This window comes from Papaver somniferum, chromosome 1, assembly GCF_003573695.1.
Source record: "Papaver somniferum cultivar HN1 chromosome 1, ASM357369v1, whole genome shotgun sequence".
Taxonomy (NCBI): domain Eukaryota; kingdom Viridiplantae; phylum Streptophyta; class Magnoliopsida; order Ranunculales; family Papaveraceae; genus Papaver; species Papaver somniferum.
Window position 1 is genome coordinate 234492114 of NC_039358.1, and position 24603 is coordinate 234516716.

The 24603-nt window shown below is 36.4% G+C and overlaps 2 protein-coding genes across 2 annotated transcripts; both read right to left on the bottom strand.

Annotated features, from left to right (window-relative positions):
• Positions 1-1219: 1219 nt before the first annotated feature.
• On the bottom strand, positions 1220-3309 carry LOC113272772. Its single transcript, XM_026522571.1, has 8 exons — positions 3255-3309; positions 2956-3187; positions 2623-2719; positions 2197-2544; positions 2046-2116; positions 1865-1955; positions 1603-1717; positions 1220-1554 (listed from the first exon to the last, which is right to left on the bottom strand). The coding sequence occupies exons 1-8, from the start codon at positions 3307-3309 to the stop codon at positions 1220-1222; spliced, it is 1344 nt and encodes a 447-aa protein (XP_026378356.1).
• A 16850-nt stretch (positions 3310-20159) lies between these two features.
• On the bottom strand, positions 20160-21593 carry LOC113272775 (aspartic proteinase CDR1-like). Its single transcript, XM_026522576.1, has one exon. It carries the CDS (start codon positions 21591-21593, stop codon positions 20160-20162), a length of 1434 nt encoding a protein of 477 aa, XP_026378361.1.
• Positions 21594-24603: the final 3010 nt, after the last annotated feature.

Genomic DNA, 24603 nt, shown 5'->3' on the forward strand with positions numbered 1-24603 from the left:
TGCACTGCTCCTAAAATGAAACTTGGCGATTTCGTTCGAGTGATATATAAACAAACATGGGGAAATTAATAAAATGCCCATGAGGGGAAATCTAATTAAAAAAATGCCCATGAGTTGACCTTTTCCGTCCCATTTTTTCAAAAAAACGGCTAACGGACGTTACATGACATGTGGCACTAAATCTGCTATGTCAAATGACATTGTAACCCCTAAATCAGCTGGATTGGCCCGCGTTGGAACTCTGACTCAGCACGAACTCGACTCATGAGTGACAACACGTTATCTACACGTGCGAACTTCAGTAACGGTCGGCTAACACGTGTCACTATCTTGTAGTAAACAATGAATGTCCCAGATTTAATCCCCTTTTGTAACGGTCATATCCTCTTTCAGCCTGTATAAAAACCAATGATCATACCCAAGTTCACCCAAATCATCAAAAAGAAACCAACTACACACATAGTCATGAGCAAAAGTATGATACATTCTCCTAGTAGTAGTAGAAACAACAACATCAAGGCTAGTGAAGAGAACCAACCAAATCTATGTTCAATCTGTGATGTAGGAAGCCATGAATCAAAGGTTTGTCCTTGGATGTATTCTAGGTGTAAACACATACCTTGTAATGGCATAAGGCAATTACTCAGATCAAAGACAACTGAAACAGAAGGTGAAATATTTTTCAAGTGCTCAAATCCTACCTGCACATACTTTGAATGGTTTTCTTTAGCCATTCATGCAGTCAGATGTGTTGATATCAAGCTTCCATTTAAGATTTGTTGCTTTGCTTGTGGAGAAGCTGGTCACTCCTACAACAAATGTCCACTGCACAATCTACAATGCTTCAAAGATCACTGCAAATCAGAAATGAAACTGAAATTATGTAAGAATAATCACAACTTCAACATAGCTTATCTTACCTGCACATATTGGGAAGCTTTCAGATGGGTTTCTGATCACATAGTCATTGCTGCAAGAGAAAGTGTTATGCATTCAAGTATTCATGTCAAAGAAATATGTAAGGAAGTGAACAAAAAGCTTACAATGTAATCTGAAGTACTTTAAACTAATAAACTTGATTAATATGAAAAAGTACTTCAAATCCATATTGTTTTGTCATCCATAAACAAGTTCAGACACCTAAAAGCAGTTGAAACAAAAGACAAACACTGCAAGAAAGGATCACAGATCCAACAAAAAAGCAAAATAGACACACACATTACTTCTTCTTTGCATTTTTCTTTCCCTGCTTTCCCTTACCCTGTGTAACAGTAGCAATATTCTGAGCCACATATCCAATACCAGCAAAAGCTTGACTGAAACTTTGTGTGTTACTAGGCCCTGCAGATCTTTGAGTGTTTGGTACTGGAGGTGGTTTTCCATGTGAGGATGTTCTTGCAGAGGACTCACCAACATATGATGATTTACCTTTATTCTTTGCTTTTCCCCTTGCAGTGCTAGTTTCAGCTCCATCTATGTTTGTGAAAGTGAAGTTTGTAGCATCACACTCAGTTCTTGGCCTATATCCAGTTTGATTCTTACCAACATCACCACCTTTACAAGTTCTCTTGTTGTGACCTTATGTAGATCCACACTGAGTACACTTCCTTTTCTTCTTCTCAGTTTGAGGTTCATCATAACTTCTTCTCCTCTTTGAATGAGGTCTGCCAGGCTTTCTTTGGCTGGGAGGGTGTAGTATCTTGTTTTCCATTGGTGGCTGCAACAAGAAACAAAGAAAAGAAAAGTTCAGAGAAGAAAGAAGAGATGAGATGAGAACTGATGAAACCCTAAAGTGTTTTTAAATAGAAAATAAAGTTAAAGTTTAAAGTAACTGCACAACAACCCATAAAGTATATAATAGTACCTCTGGATAGTCAGAAATGTCTTCCAATGGAAAAACATTTGGAGCATATATGGTCCTATAATAATCCACTGAATAGTAAGGAGAGCAATAACTGTCAAAAAAAATGTAAATAATATTGTTAGAATATTCCCTTTAATGTTAAATGCCACAATAAATGCTAAGATGAAGACATAATACATACTCAGCCCAATTTGGTGAGAATGTCTTCAATGAAGACACAACATGTTGACAGGGGAATCCCCTAAACTGCCACTGCAAACAAGTGCAATTCTTCTCTATAAAATTCACTGTGAATATTTTTTTCTGGTGGACCTGTTGGTGACCAAATAAACCTCCCCAACCACACTAGCCTGAACATGAAATTTTTCACTAATGGCAAGCATTTTTTTGATAAGGTCCTTAGCTTTAGGAACCAAATCTCCAGATTTCCACTTTGTACATTGTTCCCTTCTCTTTGTAAACATTTTCATCACCAACTCACCATACAACATGCCAAGAATAACTATAGGTTTATCTCTCAGTTCAGTAGCCATTGAATTAAAAGATTCAGAAAAAATTTTATTGAGATGCTCACAACAACTAATGGGATCAAAAAAATCCCTAGCCCAATTCTGGTAACCTTGTTTCATAAGATACTCTGCAGCTTTAGCATTTTCTTGGTACATAACAGTCATATGTTCCTACATTACCCATTTGTAAATTAGTATGTATTTACATTACCCTAGAAATGAATACAAGCAAATTTAAAAGAAACAAACCTCAAAATGCTTTATCTTGTAGGCTTTGGAAGCATTCCACATTGAGCTGTGCAATGTGGGGGACTTATAAGTTTTCTTGAAATTCTTGTAATTGTGCCTGCAACATAATTCACACACAGACAAAATGTAAAATTAATCATTGTAAATAAAGAAGTTATTATACAACAACAAATTTAAAAGTAAGATAATTACCTCCAACAATATCTATGGGGCATACCAGGAAACACCTATGCAACTGCTTCCATCAAACCTTTCTGCTGATCTGATATGAAAGTGACTTTTCCAGAATGATGAGCTAAGATTCCTGGTGCCAAATCTTTGAGGAATATTAACCAGTTTTCTTTGGTTTCACTTCTAGCCACTCCAATACCTAGAGGCACTAATCTATTCTCACCATCAAGTGTTGTTGCAGCCATTAAGACACCACCCCACTTGCCAGTAAGATGGCATGCCTCAAACCCTACAACACATCTGCAAGACTCCTGAAAGGCTTTCATTGGTGCAACAAATGATATTGTCATAGTCTCAAACTTGAAATATGCATATGCAGGTTTCAACATCAGTTCTTTCACAAAAAAAAAGTACCAATACAAAATAAAGAAGAATACAAAACTGAAATTAAAAGAACCTACCTTTTCTTCCATATGTAAACTTGGCAACAGATCCTGGGTTAGTTTTGGCCACCATTGAACAGAACTTAGGTACATCAGCATAACTTTCTTTATAATCTCCAAAAAATTCCTCTAGAACCAGATTCCTAGCTTTCCATGCACAAATATAGGGAATGTTGATGTTGTGAGTACCTGCGAAGTTTTCTTGAATATTCTTGGGCTTTGGTATGAAAGCCCCGGAACTTTCTTTCAAACTTTCAAGTACAACATCTTTTACAGTTTCTGGATCAGCACTCCTATTCCTACCTTTCTTATCCCCAACACATGTGTGTTCCAAGTTAACACTTCTAACAACAAAAGTTGACTCATTTTTTACTTTACTAGCATAAACAAACCATTTACAGTCATATTCATCCTTAAACCTACACAGATCCCTAACTTGCATAGAACAACTTTTTTTACATTTGAACTGCCAATTATGAATGACACAAAACTTTTTAAGATGATTTTTAAAATGTTGCTTGTTATGAAAAGCATACTTTACCAACATCTTACTAGGGTCCACTGGTGGTATTACATCTTCTTCAGGGAATAGATTTGGATCATCTTCCTCAGCAATGTTGTTGATATTTGGTTGGTATTTGTTGTACCAATCAGGTTTTGCCACTAACTTTATTAATCACTACTTTAGGGCCACCATCATCTTTATCTTCATCTTCAAGACCACTACCATCTTCATCTGAAAAGTACAAACCTTAGAGTTATTATACTTACATAAATTAACATTTATTACTATTACTATTCAAGATTTAGCACTTTTCATACATTCACTGCTACTTGATTCCTCATTGTGAGCTAGGACTTTATATGTCTTTAAATAATCAGCATAATCCTTCTCATCATCTTCATCACTATCAAATATTAGAGGGGCATCTGGATCTTCAACTGGGTTACACTCATCTAATTCAGTGTTCTCTAGCTGCACATTTTCCTCATCTTCAGATTGATTCTCATCATTGTACACAGTGCTTCCTTGTGTTACATTAAACCAATAATCATGGTTAAAGCTCTTTTGGCTTGGTTGATCAATCTTCTCTTGACATGGTTGAATTCTACCCTGTGTTGTATTAGTTCCAACTCTACTGGCTTGACTCAAACATGACATACTCTGAACTTCATTCAATAAATCCACAAAACATAATTTTCTAGATGCTCCTCCTTGTTGATCAAAGTTCTGCACTTCAGGTGGCTTAGTCTTTTCCTTTGAAACAGGCTTCTTATTTATCTTCCAAGTCTTCTTTGGTGTCTCATCATTTGTTATCACTGGAAGCTCCATTGCAGCATTCAAGAAGTCATCATCTCCAAATTCAGAATTGGTTATAGACAACTGAAGATGTATAAAATCAGCTTCATCAGATATATAAGTGTCCCAGAACTTTAAGAAGTCATCATTTGTTAACAAAGATTCAGGGTAACATGGATCATCAGGTGTGTAATACAAGTGAACTATTTCTTCTTTTTTCCAGACCCAACCTAAGATGCACCATTTTCTCAAACTTCTTCAAATCTATTTCTTTTCTGTCTATGTGAGGGAAATCCACTCTCAACTTACTCATGTGAACATACACACTAATGTTCATGTATGGATAATAAACATATCCCCTGCAACAGAACACCAATTACCACAAAATTAGTAATTGAAATTTCAATTACTGAACAAACTATTTGAATTGCAATTTCAAATTGAAACCCTAATCCCTTACAAAAATCAACAAATTAAAACACTGAAACCCTAATTAAATCAGATACCCAAATCAAAGTCAAACCCTAATTACATATAAAATGGAGAAAATATTTAAAAAACAAAATCAAATATTTGTTTTTTCTTGTCGGGATTACTGATTTTGTTTTTAAACAAAAAAATAAAAGAAAAAACCCATTAAATATCAATCTTCACAGCACCCATGATAGATTTGATTCCATTTTCAAGTAAAACCAAAGAAATCTAAACAAATAAAACGAACAGAAAAAACAAAGTTAGGGTTTATGTAAAAAAACTTACGGCTTTAAGGACATCGGCTTCTCTTTTTTTCTCTTCATCGTCACGGTTACAGAAACAAAGATATAAAAAACCTTATCTACCAATACGAAGAACAAATCATCGATTTCAATCACTCATCTCTTGTTTTTCTGCTTTCTTCAAACTTAGAGAGACAGATAGAGAGGCGGAGAAAACTGAGTGCAAATGAAAAACCCTAACTCGTGTTTTGTTCTCATTCTTATCCCCTAAACACGTGTTGGCTTCTGCTGGTTTTAGTGTTTTACCCATCGATTAACATCACGCGTGTACGGTGAAAGATTAAGACAGAGATTTTAGATCTTTAGCCGTCAATTGAGATGAGCGGTGGAAGATTAAATTTATATTCGTCTGGCCAATGGGTATATTTGTCATTACGCCCACCATTTTCTCATCTCGTGTGGTGATAAATTGACTAAGTAAACGTTTTTTTACCAAGATTATGGGGCCAGACGGAAAACCAAACGTCATGCGCATTTTTTTAATTTTAAAAAAAACGTGGCTATTTTCTTAATTAGATTTCCCCTCATGGGCATTTTCTTAATTTTCCCAACAAACATTTCCACCTATTTGTGCAAAACCAGTCTCTGAAACAACAAAATCGGCCTTGTTTTGATAATGAAATGTAAACCCTTCTTTCGGTATAGAAAAACAAATGCCATCTACCGTGGGTGCCGCAACAGGAATTCCAATCTTTTGAAAATATGCCACTACCAATGCTGCAACTCTATCAAAGTGATCTTTATACATTATGCTATACGGAGACCCGTATCTATGGCACAACCGTCGCATCCATCATATTTAAGATCAAAATCTGTTCTAGCAAAACCAACCTTCTGTTTACCTACACTGGTATCCTCTAGACTTAAGTAATAAAGTGATGTCTGGAGCAGAAAGTGGGGTTTTACTATGGGAGTTATATGAACTTGTTGACCACCCCCTCCAATTATCGCATCTTCACCAAATCTTATATATGCATCTCCTTCATTAGGCTTGTTAGATCTCTCCAAGCAGTAGAAAAATTTACGTTGTCCATCAACAACTAATTTATTCAGAAAAGACATTGGTCCTCTTGCCAAACCAAGCATTCCAGCAATAAGATCAGGCTTTCCGATTTTATCGTTATTACCTAAGTGATCAAAATTTTCTTGGTGGAAACCACCATGAGTAGTTGAAGACTTTCAAGGCCATCACCAGTATCTGAGTTCATAGTGAATGTTACAAATAACTGTAACATCAATGGATGAGCGTTTCAAAACTAAGAACCTCGAAAAGGAGAATCAGAATTCATCATGTGTAATTCCCGGCGATATCATAATATCTGATATCCTAACAAGATTTCCACCGAAGAATTTGGTCCGATTCAGGTGCGTATGCAAGTCATGGTCCAAATTATTCTTCAATAACCCATTATTCGTCAAACTACATTGTCAAAGGAATGATGATAAATCATATTCATCGGGTTTTAAAGATGCTTAGCATCAAGATGATCCAATTAGCCATGAATATACATCTAGTCTCGTCTTTATAAATCACACAGAGAAGGAGGATCATACCATTTAACTTATCCAGTTCATTGTTCAGTATAAAAGTCCATATTCTGCACTCTTTAAATAGTGTCTTGCTTTTATGTTTTGACCATGATGATTCTCGCAAGTACTATGTTTATAATCTGATCACGTGTTTTTCAACCATCATACCCTTACCAATCAATGATCTTCCACCCGGTGAAAGACATTGCTTTTGTTTGTGCTATGACCCGTTAATTGAAAAACACAAGGTGGTGTTCTGTGGAACTTACAAGAGCAAAGAATCATCTTTATGGAAGATCAGAATTCTCACGGTTGGAGATGGGTTAAGGGACGGTGGTGATCCGTGGAGAGATATAGTTGTTCTGGAGTTTGAGCATGAGATGGGTGATATTGCTGAGTTGTTACAAGTGTTAGGTGTGGTTACATCTCATTCTGATGAAATTATTGAAGATTGCAGGAAATGGCAGTTTGATCCGGAGTTTTCAGTGAAAAACTGTTATGCTTCCCTAGATGTGGATGGCTTGCTAGTCTTCCATCCACAGCAGGTATGGAACCCAAGAGTACCTTTAAAATTCGTTTTTTTGTGTGGACTATGTGTCATGATGGTACTCCTACTCTTGAAGTTCTGCATAAGGATGGTAGAGTTCAATCTAGTTTATGTCTTTTCTGTGGTGTTGAACAAGAATCACAAAACCATCTTTATCTTCATTGCTCTGAAACAAGGAAGCTCTGACATTATTTCCTAGATAGTTTTAATATGTTATGGGTTTTCTCTGACACGGTAAAGAAAAATGTTTATGAATGGGGAAGAAGGAAGAAGGCTAAATCATTCATGTACCAGTTGCGGAGCTTATTACCATTTGCTATCTGGTGGGCTATTTGGAAAGAAAGGAATTACAGGTTATACAAGGGTTTCAAGAGGAACTTTGATCAGTTAAAAATTTCCATCAAGTGTACTCTGTTTAGTTGGTCTGTTAAAACCAATTTATTTCGTTGTTTTTCTTTAAGCACACTGATTTGTTATTGGGATGCTGTAGTTACCAACAGGTAACCTAGTTCTTTTGTTTTTTTCTTCACTATTTTTCATCTTTCCGATGAAATCTAGTCTTTTATAAAATTTGCCCCTTTGCTCCCAAAAAAAAAAAATATAGTTGTTCCGGATGCTTTTCATTTATCTGATATTAACTTTTATGTGGACAAATTATATTTATTGCCCTTAGGTCGTTTCAACAAGAGACGTAAACCATGTGATTATTCATATCGGGTGGTTAAACCATGTGATTCTGATGAATATTACATACTTCGTCTTGATGCTACCAGAGAAGTATATGTTCAAATTAAGCTCCCCAACGAGGTTTCAACTTTGAAGCTCAAATGTGTTCTTACTGAGACGGAATATTATGTTTATCACATTATACTATGAACACACATGTGTTAAGGATATGGAATTTGAAAGACTATAATTGTGACGAAGATGAGCATGATTGGGTGGAGATCAAGTTCAATTTTAGTATGGAGAACAACATAAGAAAGTGTAATGGGTCTTTTATTCAGTTGCTCGTATTTGCATATTACTCTTATATCCATTTGGATAGTTATTACTCTTACGAAATTGAGTTGAAACAGTTGGAGATTATCCATGGCCCAACAAGTAATCCTGTTCCACTGCATTGGCATGTCAACAGCTTTGCAAATTGTTAGAATCCTTGAATTGAGGAATTGAGCTGAAACTACTAATACAATACAAACATAACTCTTTCAGGACTCTCTAGATATCGAATTTATGAATCAAATAAATTTGCTGTTGCAAACAATATAGAAAATTCACAAAATAAATTTCAAACAGCTGAGTCGCGGACTAGGTCGCTATCTTTAAGGTATTTCGCGACTCTGCCTCTTCGATTGTGCTAGCAGTCAAAATTGTCGAAAAACCTATGGGATAAAACAGCTGATACTCTCTTGTTCGATTTCTCTGCACTATGAGAAATCGAATCACAATACTTTTTCTACACTTCTCAGAACTCAAAAATAGATGTAAAACTCTGTTTTTACATCCTCTGCAAAACTAGTCTAATATAGCTCAAGAGAATCAATCAAATTTAATGAAAATAAATTTTGAGTAACTCCCCTCAATGAACTTTCCGTAACAGTAAGAAAACAGGCAGAAAAGACTGTCAAAATTAAAGACAATTAATTAGAGAATAATTACCATAAACGTTTTTCAAAACCAAAAGTCAGATGTGCAAAAAAAATAAGTTTTTGAATCACCGACCTCCCAAGACTCCCAAGGCCCCGCTCTCCTGGATTTTATTAAATAAATATAGATATATAAATATATCTGGTCAAATGCATGGGTGAGACTTGAACTCAAGTCTTTAGTGTGGGATCCCAAAATAATACCACCACACTATCTCTCTAAGTTTGGTATAATATTACAAAATTATGTTTTTAAATATACATACCCCAACAATCGCCCACTTATATTTCAAAACATTGAGCAAGTGTTGTATAGTTGTGCATCTGCAATGGTGCCTTTCGACTTGAACCTCTGCATAGTGTTAAACTTTCTAAGTACCAGGTGACTAGAGTGACTTGCGTCTTGAACTCTAACTAATAGTAGATTATTTAACACACACAACTATATCTAGAGTAAAGTCCTTAAATTCGCACATTCAGGCTATGTGCTTATCCTTTTTTTTAACAAATGATCTAGAGAAATGCCCAATTTCTCATAAAAGGCGGCCACACCTTCACATTTGTATAGGTGAGTCTATCAAGAATACTCATGTGTATCCCACTCTAGCTTAAGAGCTATAGACTTCATTAAGAGTTAAAAAAAAAAAACTCAACCTGTTTCCCACTTCAGGATATCATGCTATGGGAATGCATGACTCTATCATATCATTTATAACTTCGTCTAGTCGATTTGAACCTATTTATAGGTTGGGTATCCATTACAAATGACTCAACTTCTCACGGGCAAAAGTCCCATACTTTTAGAGATATTCCATACCTTTTATCTTGCTAATCCTTTCGCCAAATTATCAACTATATTTCCTTCAGACCTTACATGATCTACTCTAATAACACCAGTTATGAGAAATTCTCTAACGGTGTCGTGCTTTCGACGTATCTGTCGATTCTTATTGTTATTATAACAATTCTCTACTACTCCGATAGCCGCGGTACTATCGCAGCGGATCAAAGTGGCTGGTATCGGTTTTTCCCATACTGGAATGTCTGACAACAGACTCTTCAGCCATCCTGCCTCTTCACTAGCTGCTGCTAGTGCCATCAATTCAGCCTCCATCGTAGATTGGGCTATAATTGTATGTTTCTTTGATCTCCAAGATACAACGCCCCCAGCAATAGTAAAAACATATCCACTGGTGGCCTTGGAATCATCTGAAAGAGTACGTTCCAATTAGCATGGCTAAATCCTTCAAGGACCGCGGGATACCTCTGATAGTGTAATCCTAGGTTTGTGGTTCTTTTCAGATACCGCATAACCCTTTCAATAGCATCCCAGTGTTCCAAACTAGGATTACTGGTAAACCTGCACAAAACTCCCATTGCATAGGAAATGTCTGGTCTAGTACAATCAGTTTCATAACGCACACTGCAATTATACTAGCATATTCAGATTGTCTAACACTTTCTCCAGTATTCTTAAACAATTTCACATTAGGATCAAACGGAGTACAAACAGGTTTACAATCAAAATATTCATACTTCCTCAGAATTTTTTCAATGTAGTGAGATTGATCTAAAGAAATACCACTATCAGTTCTAGTTATTTGATTCCCAAGATTACAATAGCTTCACCCAAATCTTTCATGTCAAAATTCGAACTAAGCATGCTTTTAGTTTCATTGACAACAGATAAATTGGAACCAATATCAGCAAATCATCCACATACAAGCAAACAATCACACACACATCATTTTCAGATTTATAATAGATGCATTTGTCACCCTCATTTATTCTGAAGTTATTTGAAATCATTAAATTATCAAATTTCTCATGCCATTGTTTAGGAGCTTGTTTCAAACCATAAAGAGATTTTTCTAGCTTACATACTTTTTGTTCTTGTCCAGGAATTACAAAACCTTCAGGTTGTTCCCTGTAAATTTCCTCTTCCAGTTCACCATTCAAAAAAGCAGTTTTAACATCCATTTGGTGAATAACAAGATTTTGAGCAGCAGCAACAACAATCAAAACACGTATAGATGTTAATCTAGTAACATGAGAATAAGTATCAAAAAAATCAACATCAATAGATTCAATAATAACCTTATTATTAATATCAAAGAACCTATAAGCTTTACTGTTTTGAGAAAACCAATAAAAACACATTCATAAGCTCTACTTTCTAACTTATGTCTTTTAGGATCAGGTTTTCTAACAAAAGCTAAACAACCCCAAACTCTAAAATAAGAGACATTAGGTTTTCTACCTCTGCAGATTTCATAAGGAGATATTTTGGTTTTATTATTGGGAATGCGATTCAAAACATGGCAAACAGTCAACAAACATTCACCCCACCAATGAGAAGCAGCACCAGAACTAAGCAAACAAGCAACAGTCAATTCAGTAAGAGTACGATTCTTTCTTTCAGCTTTTCCATTCATTTGAGGATTATATGGAGCAGTTCTTTCATGTATTATGCCATTAGTTTGATAAATTTCAGTAAAGGGAGAAGAATCATATCCAGTGACTCTATCACTATGAAACCTCTTAATTTTTCTACCAAATTGATTTTCAATTTCATCAATAAAGATCTTAAAATTTTCAATAGCTTCATTTTTATGGCTCAACAAATAAACATAAGTATAATTAGAACAGTCGTCAATGAACGTCATGATATACCTTTTTCCATTTCTAGTTAGGATACCTTCATATTCACAGAAATCATAATGTATTAAGTCTAGTGGTTTGGATTCTCTTACAACAAATTTATGTGAAGTTTTGGTTATTTTTGCTTGACTGCAATATTCACATTTTTCAAATTCATTTTCAGAAAATTCAGGGAGGACACCGAACTTGCTCATGTTATTTACTAACTTTTTACCTATATGACAAAGACTACCATGCCAAACATTAAAATTGCAAACCATATAAGCAGAAGATTCAATTTTATTCATAGCATCGGCATTAAGCTTAAACATTCCATCAGTAGCATAACCTTTTCCTACAAAACTCTTATTCTTAGTTATAGTGTAAATATCAGACCCAATAGTTTGATACAACCCAGCCTTGTTGAGAAGATATCCGGAAACAAGGTTCTTTCTCATTTCTGGAGTGTGAAGGACATCTTTCAGCATGAGTATCTTCCCAGAAGTAAACTTCAACTCTACCGTACCAGAACCTTTCACCATAGTGCTGTGAGAGTCTCCCAACAACACTTTCTTATCCTTGGTTTCAGCATAAGTCTTAAACATGGACCTATCAAAACAACAATGACGCGAAGCACCACTGTCTATCCACCACCCATCAGATCCACCAACCATGTAGAACTCTGGATCAGAGACCATGGAAATTATAACGTCACCCACAACATTAGCTTGTGCCTTATTCTTTGTCTTGTTAAACCTGCAATTCCTAGCCATGTGGTTTGGTTTATTAAGGTATAACAAAGAAACTCAGAATTGGAATTCTGTCCATTTCTTGATGGGTGTTGGTTCTTGTTTTGATTAGGCATTCCTTCTTTCTTTTGGTTCGGATTAGGTTTCAGGTCCTTCTTCTTAGGTTTCAAACTAGGATGAGTCTTATTGTTAGAAACAATGAGAATCTCTTCCTTCTTATCTTGTTTCCGAGCTTCTTCCTCAACCCTGAGCTTAACAATCAAACTTTCAAGAGAAAATTCTTTAGTCTTGTGACGCAAAGTATTACGAAATCTTTCCATCTAGGTGGTAACTTGTCAATCATTACAGAAACTTGAAATTGTTCATCAGTTTTCATACCTTCGGTCATAATTTCGTGGTAAATTTTTTGAAGTTCATGAGCCTGTGCAACAATTGACCTATCATCCACCATTTGGTATCTCAAATACCGGCTCACAGCATACTTCTTTGAGCCAGCTTCCTCAGTGTCATATTTTTTCTGTAATGCATCCCACACATCTTTAGCAGTTTCAAAAGTTGAATAATACTCATATAAATCATCAGATAATGCGTTAAGAATGTAGTTTTTGCAATCAAGGTCATCATCGACCCATTTGTCAATGACCTTCTGTTTCTCCTCAGGAGTTTGAGAAACAACGTCTTTGGCACCACCGGTATGAGGTGGATCAGTAGCAGCAGCACCAGCATCAGCAGCAGGAGCAGCATCTTTATCAGAAGCAGCAGTCTTATATCCATTTGGATAGTTATTACTCTTACGAAATTGAGTTGAAACAGTTGGAGATTATCCATGGCCCAACAAGTAATCCTGTTCCACTGCATTGGCATGTCAACAGCTTTGCAAATTGTTAGAATCTTTGAATTGAGGAATTGAGCTGAAACTACTAATATAATACAAGCATAACTTTTTCAGGACTCTCTAGATATCGAATTTATGAATCAAATAAATTTGTTGTTGCAAACAATATAGAAAATTCACAAAATACATCTCAAACAGCTGAGTCGCTGACTAGGTCGCTATCTTTAAGGTATTTCGCGACTCTGCCTCTTTGATTGTGCTAGCAGTCAAAATTGTCGAAAAACCTATGGGATAAAACAGCTGATACTCTCTTGTTCGATTTCTCTGCACTATGAGAAATCAAATCACAATACTCTTTTTACACTTTCTCAGAACTCAAAAATAGATGTAAAACTCTGTTTTTACATCCTCTGCAAAACTAGTCTAATATAGCTCAAGAGAGTCAATCAAATTTAATGAAAATAAATTTTGAGTAACTCTCCTCAATTAACTTTCCGTAACAGTAAGAAAACGGGCAATTATTGGGAATAAACTACGATAACCCAAATCCTAGAGGTATTTGCAGCGACTTATTAACAAAACAATTATTAGTACTTTATTAACCTTGCGTTTTTAGGGGCCACCCGAAAGGATTTAGGGGCCATCAATTTATACCCAGCCAAAGACTCTAGTTAAGGGGTACCCTATATGATATTGAAGTTACATAAATGCCCTTCTGGTAAAACTGTATAAAAACCAAATCAAAAAAAATTCTACTCATTTCAACTCTTCTTCTTCCAGTTTCATATTATCTTCCGATTGTGGAAGAAAAAAAAACTTTCCCTCGTTCTTGTGTTCAACCGAAACATCGCCGCGAATCGTAAAATCAAAACATCGTCGATTCGTTTATAAAACAATGGATAAGGGAAATGAAACCCACAGACCTAGAACCAAAAACGTTGCTCGGGGTATCGATCCAAAGATTGGGATTTTAGCAAGAAATAAAGAAATTGTTGCTGCAAATGAAGAAGAACGCGAAGAACGCGAAGAAGAAGTACCCGTAGATGTAGTCGGTGGTTGCGATTCCGATAGTCAAACACTTCGTCAACTTCAAATGGCCCCAATTAGGTAAGAATCTATCATTTTTGGGGTTTATTTCGCTTTAATTCGACGAATCGAGAAAAAAATATTCAAGGGTTTTCGCTTATTTATCCAGATTCGGGCGATATTCATGCTTATTTACTTCCGAATGTAGTCGTGTTCTTCATTTCTCAAGAACATCGACAGTATTCGGGAGAAATATTTGATGGTTATCGGCCGAATATTGTTGGCCATATCTTCCTGGATACAAACTGGTAATAATCGGTAGTTTAATGAATTTTTTGGCTCCCGAATATGTTTAAGTAGACACACAGTATTCGGAAGTACACTCACTACCGAATATATATATATATATATATATATATATATATATTGAAAAAATCTCAGAATTTCTGATATAGGAAAAATCCCATTTTGGGGCCAGTATTTATTCGGAAGACAATATAATGTTTTATACCTCCGATTGTGTAGGATAAAATTTTAGAGTTTCTGAACTCCAGTTGATGAATATTCGGTTGTAAACATGTTTAGTTATATTCCGATTGTTTTTCATTCGGGAAAAATATGTGTCTTCTTACTTCCGAATTTGTTTATTCGGGTTATAGTTGTGTACTTTGTCTTCCGATTGTGTAGGATGAAAAATTTAGAGCTTCTGAACTCCAATTGATGCATATTCGGTTGTAATTATGTTTAGTTATCTTTCGATTGTTTTGTATTCGGGAACAATATGTGTCTTCTTACGTCCGAATGTTTACATTCGGGTTATATTTCCATACTTTGTCTTCCGATTGTATAGTTTGTAAATATTGTTCCTTTCTTTGTTGTTTAGACAAAGTCGAGAAAGGAGGAAGAAAGTGACAGCTACTGCTAGGAGGGAAAAGAGTGCCAAAGATAATTCAAGTGCTCAACAAAGCTTACAAGAACAAAGCAGTCAACAAGGAGTGCAACCAAGTGCTGAACAAAGTGTAGAACAACAAGGCAGTGAACAAGGGGTGCAACCAAGTATTGAACAATCCTCTAAACAAAGTGCAGAACCAACTGCTCCACAAGTTACACCCCACCATGAAATTGAACCAGTTGATCCAGTGCCAAGAGTATAAGAAGAAGGACAACCAAGTGGTACCCAAAAAGCCAAAAAAGGAAAAGATGGTGTAAAGAAGGATATTGCTAAGAAAGCATCACATCTTGTCCCTCATCACTTGAAGAAGAAGGGTATTCCAACAGGCACAATCCTTGGGCTACCGGCGGATGGAGGAAAATTGCTATTTGGATACAAAGACTCATGGGCCAGAGAAATATACGAAACCGAGGTAATAAAATTACTATTTTTTATTAATGTATTGTCTATGTGTTATATCGTAATATTTGTATTAAGGATTTTTTTATGTACTTTAATAGGATCATCAAGATGCGGTCCGTCTACTCAAACCTACCGCCGCACCAACAAAAATGCTTGCGTGGTCTTTATCAGGTGAATGTGAAAGGTTCAAGTCAATTGTTGCCAACTCGGGGTTAGCTAATGCCGCCGAGAATTTATTGTTGGAACATGATCGTGTGGACATATCGGTGTTCGTGGAGAGAATGTATCCTGAGACCGATACTTTCCATATGCCGTTTGGGGAGATGACGATTACTCCGGATGATGTTGTGCAGATTCTTAACCTTCCCGACCAAGGCACAGTTGTGAAGTTTAACTACACATTGCAGTTAAGTTGGGCACACCTTTATTCTCTAACTAAAAAGTGCTTAGGTTGGGATGAAGAGACAACAACAACAGAGTTTAGGAGGCATGCAAGTTACAGAACAAGACAAATCAACATTACAGCTTTGATGAATATATTCCGAGGCACCTTGGAGAAGGAAAAGAATGGAACGTTAACTGATGAGCAAGTGAACCACGCTGCCACCGCATATCTCCTTTGTGTATTGGGATGTGTCATATTCCCCAATACTTCTGGCAACCGGATCGACGCCAAACTTATACAACGTTTGGATCCTCTCTATGAAGTCGGTGACTATTCTTGGGGCACGGCATGCCTAGCATTCTTGATGGAAGAGTTGAGAAAGGCTTCGAGGCTAGGAACATGCCAAGTTGCCGGGAACGTGGCTCTATTGCAGGTTTTTTCTTTAACTCTATAACTCACTCTATAGTTATTCGGTAGACAATACATATGATGCATATTCATAACTCCAAATGACGCATATTCGGTAGGAAATGATCCATCTCGTTTTCCGAATGTTGGTTATTCGGTGTCTAGGTACTTAGTTTTATTTCCGATTATATATAATCGGAAATATTCTTTTGATATTACTACCGAATATACAGGCCAGAAAAACTATAGGTTACTGAACTCCAAATGACGCATATTCGTTAGGAAATGATCCATATCTATTTCCGAATGTTGGGTATTCGGTGGTCCACTTTGATCATGTCTTGGACGACCTCTTTTCTTAGGTTCCGGCTCATCTTCAAATTCGGCTTCCGAACGCTCGTGCCTAGACAATAATCTTTTATTAGACAAATACTCCTTCAACTCTTTTCTTTGGATGGTCCTCGACACTTCGGTGTTCGGCCTACCGGTGTTCTTTTGCTTAATAGGTTCATCAACCTCCCTTAAAAAAGGGTGAAGGGCTTCCTCCAAATTATGCATCAATATTTGCTTTTTGGTGTCGTTTGATGTAGCGTAACGCTCGGCTATTCGTGCACACAATTCCGACTCCAAGAAAGACGGACCATCTACTACCGGGGTGTTCGGAGTGAAATTTAATTGCTTGCAAAATGGATGAATATCATTGATGTCAATCACTTCAACATACCTACCGAAATTATGACGACACGGGAGTCCAATACCTATCATATCCTTGCAAACACAAACCGTATTCTCGTCATCATAAGTTTTATATAACTTCAATTTTCATCATGCGATTTATTGCCCATCTTGAAACTTTATGAACAACTCCCCTTAGAAGCAATTTTTCCTTAATATGTTCCATCGGGAATTGGATAAATTGCATACATTTCCTAATCTTTACGAGATCACGATTGGTGAATTCATGGATTGCTTCTTGGATCGACACAACTCCATTTTGACTACCAATTAGTATTTTCTTTAGTCGACCATGAGACCCCTCCGCAATGCTTGTCGCCTCGTTCTTGAAGTTACGATATTCATATGTCCATGCAAACACAAACCTCTCCTTAATCGTTAACCATTGTTTTTTACAATACTCAACCGGTTTTGGGTAGTCCGTGCCGTATTCATCCTCAAATTTCTTCAAGTTACATTCGTAAATTTCCTCGGTCATCGACCAAACGATTTTGTCCCATGCTTTCATGAACATTTTCCAAATAATTCCATCCTCCTTCCACTTTTCTTCAAATAACCTATCCTCTTCCTTACGTTCTTCCACGGTTAATTTACTAATGCGCTCATCCTCTTCCTTTGACCTCTTGGTACCCTTCCTTGGTCTTTTAGCTTGGAAATGATGATGGCAATTGGTTTTGAGATTGCATTGAATGTGCCACGTACATTGCAAGTTTTGGGCTTCCGGAAACACTACCGCTATTGCATGCATTAAGGCTTGATCGTTATCCGTTACAATAACCCTTGGAAAATTATCACCGTTATAAATGGACCTCAACGTCTCCAACATCCAAATGAAACTCACATTGTTCTCATGATCCATTAAACCCCATGCAATCGTAAACGTGTTTTTGTCCGAAGTATGGCAAGCAATGTTCAACAACGGCATGTTATACTTGTTTGTCTTATAAGTAGCATCTATCAACAAAATTTGATGAAAGCATTGAGCCAATTGGATCATTTCGGGATGTGCCAAGAAAATACGAACCACTATACCATCCTTTTCTTCCCTTCTCAAGGTGTAGCCGTGTAACTCCGCTAACCACTCCGATTGTTGCATGACCGTTCTACCATCCCATTCAGTCCTTTTGATCGTAGGTAGGGCTGACTTAATTGTAGACAAAGAAGACAAGTTGTCGGGGTCGTCCTCCTTTATTTTACTTAAGATCGCACTCGCTTTTTGGATCCGCATAGACCTCACCGTCTGCATTTGATGTGGTTTTAACTTGGCAACCATTACATGTCCAATTAAATCCAACAGATCATCATGGTTGTGACAACCGTTATCAACTTTATACATTTTATAGTCTTTACCTTTAATACCATCGGGCTTAAAGAAGACAATCTTAAATGGACATCCTATCTTTTTGGTATTGCTTCGGTATTTCCTATTCGTCTTCCGTACATACTTACTATTCTTTCCCTCGTGACTCTTTCGCGTCCCACCTCGCTCACAAATCATTTCAAATCGAGTGTCACTAACATGATTATTTTGAACTACCTCGCACATGTTATCTTTTGCCTTGTTCATAAGCCATTCCTTTGCCTCCTTCTTACTTCCAAATGTCTAAACGTGCATAAAACAAAACAAATCTAATAAGCATAACCATTTAGCATATAAATTTTGAAAAAAAAGAAAAGTAGTAATGAGTATACCAAATCGTTTGCATAGTATAGGGAAGTGTCGGGGCCTCAAATAGAAATCATCAACAAACTCTTCAACGACATGCATATGAAAGCAACAAATTATTATACAATAATCGGATGTTATTAAATAAGTCAAACTGCCGAATATACTATATTCGGAATCCTATCGGTTACCCAAAACACCCGATTTATGCAAATGAATGTACACAGTTTACTGAGTGCAAAAAATGATATAATCGGAATCTAAAATATATAGTAAAACAGCCGAATATAAATAACCGGGAGATAACTTTAATCGATAAACATCCGATTTTCAAGTTTTCGGAAATTTTATTTTGAGGCCACTGTTATATTCGGCAGTCAAATAATGTTAAACTATTACCGATTGTAAAGGATAAGAATACTGAGTTTTGAAATTTTTTGAGGAATTCGTTTTTGGGGCCATTCGGAGGTAAATAACTCTACATAACTACCGAATGTAGATTTTTTTGGAAAACCAGTTTGGGGTTTTTTCTCATATTCGGCAGTAAATTACTATCTTGGAACTGCCGATATACATATTTGGTACTCAGTGTGTTATATTCGTAAGTTTATTCGAGAAATTATCTACCGAATCGGGGTAGTTCATGGCATTCAATGCATGCAATAATCGGTTTTTCTTGTTTACAAAAGCACACAAACGCATGCAAATCGAGTATTTGAGTTTCTTAACACAATACCTGTGTTTTACATGCATCGTTAGCTTCAATATCAGGCGATTCCCCATTTTCTTCCATGAAAGGGTCGTCTAGGTTTTCCTCTCCACAAAAGTTTGGATCATTCAACATATACCCCAAATCGTCTTCGCCATGATTCTCACCTTCTTCTTCATATCCATCCATTTTTGTAGTGATAAAATGGGTTTTCCCTTTTTTCCTTCACCTTCTTCTCTATAACTTTAACAACTCAAAAATGAAAAGAAATGGAAAAATGAAACAGAAATCATTCTAATACTGCACTGACTACAATCGGAAGTCTGGGTAAATTTTTGTCTTCCGATTGAAATCGGAGGATAAAAATGTTATCATATCCTCCGAATATATAAGGGTAATTTTGCCATTACGAATTATGCGAGATAAGGGCTGGCTACATTTTCCCTTCGGGTGACCTTTTTTGTTTTATTGTTGGCCCCTAAATCCTTTTGAGTGGCCCCTAAAAACGCAAGGTTTATTAAATTGCAAAAGAAAATGATCAACATTTCTTGATCAGCAGAACAGTAATCAAAACCCCGGCCTTAGATTGTGAGTTTCATCATAAACCTATTTAATTAGCATATCTCATCAGCAAATGAGAATCTCATATTCATGTTATCATGCAAAATCCTCTTATTAACTTGTTGCATTGCTCCTAAAATGAAAGCTGGCGTCTTGAATTCTGATCGGCTAATAGCTAAACAAACATTTTCGCCGATTTGTACAAAACCAGTCTCTGAAACAACAAAATCAGCCTGGCTTTGAAAATGAAATGTTATGATGGGAACTGTAAACTCTCCTTTCGGTATAACAAAACAAAGGCCATCTCCCGTGGGTGCAGCAACAGGAATGCCAAACTGTTGAAAATGTGCCATAACCAACTTTGCAACTCTATCAAAATGATCTTTATACATTATGCTAAACGGACTCCCCGTATCTATGGCACAACCGCCGGTTCCATCATATTTAAGCTCAAATTCTCCTCTCGCAAAACCTACTGGGTTTAAACCAACACTGATATCCTCCAGAGTTAAGTAATAAGCCGATGACTGTAAATGAACGGGGGTTACTACTATGGGAGTTTCATATACTTGTTGACCTCCACCTCCAATTGTCGCATCTGCGCCAAAGCTTATATATGTGTCTCCAGCGTTAGGCTTGTTAGATCTCTCCAAGCAGTAGGAAAATTTACCTTGTCCATCATCAGCTAATTGATTCAGAAAAGACATTGGTCCTCTTGCCAAACCAAGTATTCCTGCAATAGGATCAGGCTTTCCGATTTTGTGGTTATTACCGAAGGAGGAATCAAAATTTTCTTGGCAGAAACCACAACCCATGAGTAGTTGAAAACTTTCAAGGCCACCACCACCCGCAGTATCTGAGTTCATAGTGAATGTTTCTTTAGCAATAACACAAGTCGTAACTGCATCACTCATATAAGCTACTTTATAAACACATTCGCCGTTGATATTGCAACTATCGACCGTGCAGTATGGATGACTAAGGCAAGGAATAGGATGATATGTTTGTGACTCGTCCCACGGATAAAGAGGGGCATCTTGATAGAAAGTTTGTGTGGCACCGTTGCATTGAAGCCAAGTAAGATCACTACCTGTATCAACCATCAAAGAGTATGTCATGAATGTTGGTGATTCATCAGGAGGAAATGTACCTATACCTACCGATCCAACGTACCATCCTGATTCTTCACGAGCTAGTGGCATACGAACAACATCGGGGTTCATCGTTCTATTGTTATTGAGTAATATATGTGAACCAATGTAATGCGCTCGAGCTTTGGATTGGTCGATGAGTTTTTGAAATCTTTCCTCTGGTGTCATCAAATGAATTTCAGCAGGATCATATAAAGGCGAGTCTTCGGAGTCTTTGTGAACCATCCTCAATGTAAAACCTTTGGGATTAACTGCAATGACTGAGTTAAACAGTAGTGAAACATGAGTGACGATTGTTAGAAGAAAAATGAAAAGTGTGGGTGTTGTTTTACCCATTTTTGTGATCTAGAAAAGATTTTGATGAACACAACAATATGGAATTCTGAACTTCAGTTTATACATATTGCATATCTATATTGAAACATCATGGAATCCATATTTAATTTACTTATTTATCAATCAAAAAAAGTTAATATATGATATGAATTTAACGTAATCTAGTCAAGTTAATATTTTTTACTGTATAAAATCTATAAAGCCTTATTATGTTCGATTTTGGACCAAAAAAAGTAGTATAAAAAATCGTATTAGATCTTATTACTGTAATGTTTTATTATAAAAGAGAAGAAGCATATTAATGTTTTAAAGGAAAGCTTTCTAAATATGGAGTGTTACGGATATATTTTAGTTATATATACACAAAATCTTTTCTTATATTAGTAAATTAATTCTGTATTAGGTTTTATTTGCCATATATAAATCAGTTACTCTTTGCCGTATCCGTAAGATTCCTTATTTTGTGCAGGAAAACCAGACAGCAACATGTTCATAATAATGAGAAGAATCAACAGTGACATCTTTTCTTGGTTTTTCATTTTCATACACTTTTAGCCTTATTGATGTTTTCATTTAACAGGTGTACTAATTTGGTGAAGTTTCCAATGGATGAGAACTGTAAAGGTGGCCCAAACAAGTCTACAAAGAGTTGGAGATGTTCGATTCTAAAGCGGATAACGAGGCTGGCTAAAAGATACTTCAATATTTACCAAAACGGAAAAGGTCCATTTTTCCTTCCAACTACAACTGCCAGCTATGGAAATCAAATTTCTAAGTGATATAGATTGTTGTGTAAGTGGCTTTTACTTTTTTCACTAGGCATTGATATCTTGCGTCTCCTTTTGACTACCTCAAATGGCACGTTGGATGTGTATCACTCTACGATGTGGTATCTAGTACGTGATACTTTGGTAGTTACGCTTGAGGTTGTTCTGATAGGTGTACATGGAGAAAAAACAACCCTTGTTTAATTAGCTCATGGAACTGATAATGAAATGTGTAAAATATAATTACTGAAATCACAACTAGATTACCCCTTTGATTTTATTGTAATGTCTCTTTTGTTACTAGAACTAGTAACATGGTAACTGACTGTGTTGCATATATAGTTTTCTAGAAAGATGAAGTCTAGTGAAAAAACCAGATGGAGATAGGAGAATTGGGAAAATCAATTAAATGGTAAGGTTTAACTCAGTTGTTTTTGTGTTTAATTGAAGTTGCTGTCTTGCTGCATTTGTTTATATCAATTAGCAAAATCAGAACCGAAGTTAAGCACGAGCATATCTTAATAAAACTCATCCAGATTCTAGTGGTAGATTTTAATTAAGTTTCATATGATCATCATGATCTCCAAAGCCCCTGAAACTTGGCCCCAGATTTTGAAATAAGCAGATTAGGAACTGTACAAAAAAAACAAAAAACATTTACGTACTGACAAAAAGAGGAATTAAGACTTGAACCCTATTTCGTTCCAAAAATTAACCACTATTAAAACCTCAAAAGAAACATAAATCTTGTATTTACCTTTTTGTCAAAATTCTAAGAATTTGCATGCTTCATTGTTCCATTTATGCTCCAGTCAACGTACGATGGAATTGGAGATGTCACAGGAAAAAGAAACTCAACCGCTCGGGGGTTACAATTAACAACTGCGATACTTCTATTAGTTTTAGTCACAAGAAAAAGTTAACCCAGACAATCATAGTTAACATCAATGTACCACCGCTTCTTTTCCATATTAAGAAAACGCAATTTGAAGCAGCTCGGCTCTTCTAAGTCAGACGAGAACGTTTCCATGATTTGGGTCGGCATTAGGCAAGCAAGATTTTGCATTTTCTTTGCTGCATTGCTGCTGCTGTTCTTGGCTGGAGAGTCATGTGTACATGGATTGGATAATGCGTTCTCGTTCTTGTTCTTTTTTCTTCCCTGATATTCAGAACCCTTCAAGGAGCTCAAGAATTTTTAGCTTCGAGCATGTAAAGAAAAGGACATTGTAGGCGACTTGAGAATACTTTTGAATGAGCAAGGTGCCGAGCCAAGGGTCGAGCTCTAGCCCCCCTAAAATTTCGAAAATCCATATTTAGTCCTTAGGTTTCTTCAGTTTTTAGGTTTAGTCCTCTAGTTTTTAGGATTTAGCCCCCTAATGTTTAATAATTTAGTCCATCAAGTTTATCAATTGTTTTTTAGGCCCCCTAAAACTTAAAAGCCGGCTCCGCCACTGAATGACTAGCACATGATGGACTCAAGTGGTAAGGAAACAAATTGAAATATAATCTACCCCCTAGCTGAATTACCCTTTTATATATCAAGGACTGCTCATGATGCCCGACCCGTTTAACAAACAACAGAAAAATTGAGCACTTGCGAGTTAGGTTGTTGATGTCCCAGGACCCAGCTCTATAAAGTCGAGAGGAGTCTTCACTCTTAATTTATTTATTCTGCTTTAGGGTTTAGGGTTTCACAAAATATAACTTGCAATGGAGGAGCGTTTCAAAAGTAAGAAACCCGAAAAGGAGAAGACGATATCATGTGTAATTCCCGGCGATATCATAACATATGATATACTCACAAGAGAGTTTGCGTATGCAAAACATGGTCCAAGTACTATGTTTATAATCCGAGCAGTCGTTTTTCAACCATCATACCCTTACCAATCAATGATCTTCCACCCTCTGAAAGACGTTGCTTTTGTTTGTGCTATGACCCGTTAATTGACAAACACAAGGTCGTGTTTTGTGGACCTTACGGTTGGAGATGGGTTAAGACACGGTGGCGATCCGTGGAGAGAGATAGTTGTTCCGGATGCTTTTCGTTTATCTAATTTTAACTTTGAAGTGGAGAAGTTATATTTATTTCCCTTATTTCGTCCAAGCATTTATGTCAGCAAGAGAGGTAAACCACGTGACTATTTACATATGATAGTTAAACCGCATGATTCAGATGAAAATTACATACTTCATCTTGATGCTACTAGAGAAGTTTATGTTAAAATCAAGCTCCCCAACGAGGT